Source organism: Coptis chinensis, chromosome 3 (genome assembly GCF_015680905.1).
Source record: "Coptis chinensis isolate HL-2020 chromosome 3, ASM1568090v1, whole genome shotgun sequence".
In the NCBI taxonomy this organism is placed as follows: Eukaryota; Viridiplantae; Streptophyta; class Magnoliopsida; order Ranunculales; family Ranunculaceae; genus Coptis; species Coptis chinensis.
The window spans coordinates 56,966,898-56,972,545 of NC_141458.1; the positions used below are offsets into that span (position 1 = coordinate 56,966,898).

Consider the following 5,648-nt stretch of genomic DNA (forward strand, 5'->3'; position numbering starts at 1 on the left):
TACTAAATATAAAAGAGTAGCTTTCTTGCTTTCATTTCTTTTGATTATGTTCGACTCGATCACCGTCTTATCTTCAAGAATAATTTTGGAATTGTTAGGTTCCCAATTACCAATGTTTTCCCAATTCTAAATGTTATACAAAAATGTTTACCTACTTACAAATGCTTTCGATGAATTAGTGACAAAATTTCTAAAAGTCAAATTATGTGCAATACTGAATAAGTTGTTGCTTAGCGCATTACACATTCTGAGTAGCCTACATTTCCAATTTTTGTTTTCCATTGCAAATAAAGCATGTGTAATTTGCATTGCTTAACATGTGTAACACACTATCGAGGCATCTACTAAATATTAAGCATATTAATATCAATGATTCATAGTTTTTTTTTAAAGATAAGCTAGGGTTAGGCTGACCCTCACCTGCATTAATTAACCAAATCTTACATAGGTGGTACCTAGAGCATCCTCCTCTATGAGTCTATGCAATTATCTATCTATAGGAGGTATAAACACTAACAAATCATTACAGAGAGAAGGCTTAAGTCCTGCAAGTAAGTCTGCCGGCTTATTAGCTTCCCTAAAAACATGCTAGAGAGAACAAAAGCTGAATTTCGCAGCTAGTTTTGAAATCAGAGACTCCAAATCCAAACATATCCATGGTGGTTTTGCAATCTTAGTGATGATTTTCACTGCTGTAAGGGAATCAAATTCAACTTCCACCTTATGATATCCTAGCTTATAGCATAACTCAAGCCCGATCGCAATTGCTTTTAGCTCCTGATAGAGTACAGATTGAATGTCACCACTTCCCGTATAAGCTGACAACACCTCGCCATGACAGTTTCTGATGGCACCTCCATGACCAGATCCCTCGTCCATCAAAGCCCCATCTGCATTTAGTTTTACCGTTCCTTCCTCCGGTGGAATCCAATTGCACTGTCGCATCTTCGTTGCTCTGAACTTGAGCTGAATACCCAGTGACTGACAGAGCTTTCTAGCTTCTAGAGAATCTACGATTTTAGATGCTTGAGTCTGGATATACGCCTTGGTTTTTCTAATGATTTTCCTCAAAACCACTACAGCTGGTCTATAATTGCTATTGAATCTTCGCCCATTTCTTTCTTTCCATATCCCATCCACTGCCGCACAAATGTAGACCTTGTAGATTTCTACCACTAAACTGGATCCTCTGCATAATCTCAACAATGAGGACCATTCCCTATTTGAACTTCTACAATCAGTCGTAATTCCCATAGCAGTTTTTATACCATTGATAACCTCTCACGAATATGGGCAATCAAAATAAAGATGATTAGAGAATTCTCTACTTTGATTACATAAGCAACAGGAAGAGAAAGAGAGGATCTTTTTGTGTACCAACCTATCTTCCACACTCTCTCTAATTAGACAGCCAAGAACTTCCATTATGAGCACAAACAAATATGGAGACATGGGGTCCCCCTGCCTTAAACCTCTACTTTCGGGGAAAAAACCTTCAAGATAGCCATTTATGAGGACAGAATAAGAAGGTGAGCTAATGCATAACTAAATCCACATTTTCATCTTCAGAGGGAACTGGAATCTATCCAGCATGTAAAGGATGGACTGCAAACTCACCATATCATAGGCCTTTCTGATATCCAGTTTCACTAAGCATCTGGGAGTGCCATGTCTTCTATCATATCCTCTCAAAACTTCATGGAACATAAGGATATTATCCTGTATAGATCTTTCTGGAATGAAAGCTGACTAATTGTCATGTACTAGCTCAGGCAACACCATCTTCAACCTATTGGTAATGACTTTGGAAACACATTTGTAGATCGTGTTGCACAAAGCAATAGGTTTGAAATCTTCAACTTTGGATGGTGAAACCACTTTTGGGATTAAACAGAGAAATGTTACATTAGTACCCCGAGGCATCTTGTTAGTACTAAACACATTTTTTATGGCATTCACAACATCCACCCCTACTGTATCCCAGCAAAATTTGAAGAAGAAAGGGTTATATCGATTAGGTCCTGGCACCTTATTGTTTTCCATCTCAAAAAAGGCTTCCCTGATTTCTGTGTCAGACACCTCAGATTCCAATACCATTCTCATTTCTAGATGAACAGTATTTCTGACATTCAGCTCCATGAAAAATTCTCTATCACTAACTGGTAAAGCTGTAACACCCAACATCTGAGTGAAGTATTTCACTATACTCTGTGTTATTTATGCCTGTCCATGAGTTGTATCACCACTATCATTCGCTATCGCCCATATTCCTTTCCTGGCTACCTTTTCCTTCAAGGAGTTGAAGAAAAAATTCGAACATCTATCCCCTTCTATCATCCATTGAGCCTCAGATTTTTGGGCCAAATCTATTGCTTCAGCTCTTGCTAGATCAATATATTTCTTCATAGCCTGCTTTTCACATAATCCTAAGCCCACATCAGAAGAATTATTTTGGAGGAGAATATGTGCGTCTCTTAATTGCTGCCTTGCTGCTATAACTCTCTCATGTAAGTTTGAGAAGTTTTTCCTGGCCCAAGGTCTGATCCTCTCTTTAAGCATCTTGAATTTTTGGATAAGAACGTACATAGGATTTGCATATATCCTTGTATTCCAAACTTCTTCTAGGATGATTTTGAAATCCGGTTGATAAACCCAAAAGTTACAAAATCTAAAAGGAATTGGAGACCGACTAAAATCATTCCATGTGAGGAGCATGGGGGAATGGTCGGAAACTCCCTGAGGTAAGAATTCAGCACCTGAGTTTGGATATGTTGTTAACCACAAACTATTAACTAGGCATCTATCTATTCTTGACATAATGCTTGCAGCACCAATAGATTTATTCCACCATGTATAAAAAAAAAAAAGCTAGAATTGATATCCGTTAGCCCAACATTCTGGAGACAGAGTATAAAGTCGTGGGCTTCTCTGGGATACATAGGATCACCACCTATTCTTTCATTTGCAGTCCAGATGTTGTTAAAATATCCCGCTACACACCACGGTTTATTGATTGAACCATGTAGCCTTATTAAATCTTTCCACAATACTAGCCTTTCTTGAAAAAAATTGCTCGCTTACACCACTATAAGAAAAAATTCTTCTGCCTTGGGAAGGTATTCAACTCTACAATGAATGAATTTCTCAGTCATATCAAGTTTATGTAACTTCACAACAAAAGGATCCTAACATATCCAAATTCTGCCTGACAAAGATTTCTCATAGTTATTCTCATGCCCCCATGTAGGGCAACAAACACTACATATGTCATCATACTTCTCCTTCTTCACTTTTGTTTCAAGTATCCCATACAAGCATAATTTCTTGTCAATTCTCACCTTATTTATTTCCTTTGCTTTCAAAAGGTCATTTGCTCCTCTCACATTCCAAATACATATAGGACCTATCATTAGTGATGATGTTTTTTATTCTTTACTCCCTTGGGTCTCCCCTTGTTTTTACTACCTTGTTGTTTTTTTCCACTGGCTACTTGGGTCTTTTTACCCTAACTTCAAGTCACAACTCCACCTTTAGGAACTGGAGTTTGAGGCTCTTCGAACCAAGGTAGAAGATTTTTGTCTTTGAAATAGGCAGTTTCTTCTTCAGACACAACTTCTTCAGATAACTCCCCAAGTCTTGTGCTTTCATTGATATTATTGTATTCTTCGTGTTCCTCATCATAGTGCATCAAAGGATTGAACCCTATAGCTTGTTCAATGCCTTGTGTAATCTCCACATAAGGCACTAAAGCATTATCATACTTTCCCACTTCCACCACTGAGTTACTCACCCTGTTCTCATTGTTCACCACTATAGACTACTCCTGTTCCATTCCTGCACCACTTTCATATTCTTGTACCTCAGTAACTTGTTCATTTTCTCTAGCTGACCTTATCTGAACCCCCTGATCCATCTCATAATCCCCATCCCTGTTCTCACTATTCATAACTCTACAATGCTTAGTCCCTCTATCGGCCTTCTCATCTTCTTCTACTACCATCGCATCATCAATCATCAGATTGATTCTATATATCGACCAATTTATCTTGACCACTTCCTCTGTTTCTAGCAGTGTCTCAGCACTATGTTCAGTATCTATTACTCTGTCTGGGTTCCTTGTTACCATTTCCTCATTGATGATGTTGTCTATCAACTCATCTCTGTCTGATGGTAGATCCCCAGGGGCCTGCCTTACTGTGGCTTCAGCAAGACTTGTAATTTCATCCCCTACTTCATTCCTTAAAGTGCTACTCTCAGGTACGGTGACTAAATTATCCTCCATCACCTCCTTTTGTCTCTCAGTTTCTATTGTGTTGCCTTTCCTCAAACACATTACAGTCTTATGCCCAAACTTCCTACACATTACAGTCTTATGCCCAAACTTCCTACAGTGGTCACACATCTTTGGTATCCAGCCATATTCCACCGAAATCTTTCTAATATCATCACCACCCATATCTATATCAAAGGTGTCAAGTAATTCTGAATTAATCTCTACTAACACATTAACTCTAGCAAAAGCCAATCTTTTTCTTGTGGCAGTGGCTTCATCCATCCTTTAAGGTTCCCCTATTCTGCTTGGTAGAAACCCCAATCCTTCCTCATGCCAGTCCATAAATCCTTTGGCACAATGTATAAATTCACCTAAATCGGAATAGCTTTAACTGTATTTTTTCTCTTTTCAACATCTTGATTCCATTGGGTTACTATAAAACATTTTCCTGCTATATATATTTGAGCCATTTCCAGAACCTTTCTCTTATCTTCTTCATTAGTAAATTTGAAGTATAATAGATTTGCATCCGCAACCATCTCATAATCCCCCTTTGTTTTCCATTTTTTCCTGAGGAATTCTCTGACCACTGGATATGGTAGTTTTTGTTCCAAAAAGAACCCCACAAGATAATCTTTCCATATATTCCGACCTTTGCAAATTAACTCCTCTGGTACTTGCGTAATACCCTCAACTATATATATGTAGATTGAACTGTTTGAGACCAGTTTCTAATGGAGTCCATTTATCTCCCTAAAACAGTGCGTTCCAATTACGTGGTTGCCCTCCTGGATTAGCTACATTTACTCCTTGAGTACAATCTCTATCCACCGTTTGGTTGAGGTTTTGTGACTGAGCAGTTGTGTTGCGGTTTGAAGAGGTGGGAAATTCTGGAGGTTCAGAACATGAGAACTCATATTGCTTACAAAGTTTTGTTTCCACTAATGAACTCCCACTGTGAACAATGGAGGATTTTACCAAAAGTGGGAAAAAACATGCGATTGTAAAGGATAAGAAAACTTGACTAAGGGTTTTTTCCCTATTCTAGGAAAGAATAGAGGACACAGGATCAAGAAATAGATTAAGTTATGTTACAACCGGTTTCCACAAGAATGGTCCCCATTGTTAAACAAGCTTCCTCACAAGAATGATTCATAGTTAACATTAGGTGATGTGTATTATAATATACCCAATAACTTTACTAAAACATAATCTTATACTTATTGCGTTCAACATCAAGTGTATAACTAACCACTATACGTATGCTAGCCTTACTCAATATAGACATTTACAATTATATAGCAACAATAAAAAAAAACTACAATAATTATAATAAAATGTTATAGTAGCTTTATGAAAATTCCCGGCACGGGCA

At 37.8% G+C, this 5,648-nt stretch overlaps 1 protein-coding gene across 1 annotated transcript; it reads right to left on the reverse strand.

Annotated features, from left to right (window-relative positions):
• Positions 1 to 588: 588 nt before the first annotated feature.
• LOC147510120 (uncharacterized) lies at positions 589 to 1,254 on the reverse strand. Its single transcript, XM_086598019.1, has one exon. It carries the CDS (start codon positions 1,252 to 1,254, stop codon positions 589 to 591), a length of 666 nt encoding a protein of 221 aa, XP_086454145.1.
• Between the last annotated feature and the right edge of the window lie 4,394 nt (positions 1,255 to 5,648).

Excerpts from the sequence above, each read along its gene's own strand:
- LOC147510120 (XM_086598019.1), bottom strand. The coding sequence starts at position 1,254 with ATGGGAATTACGACTGATTGTAGAAGTTCAAATAGGGAATGGTCCTCA.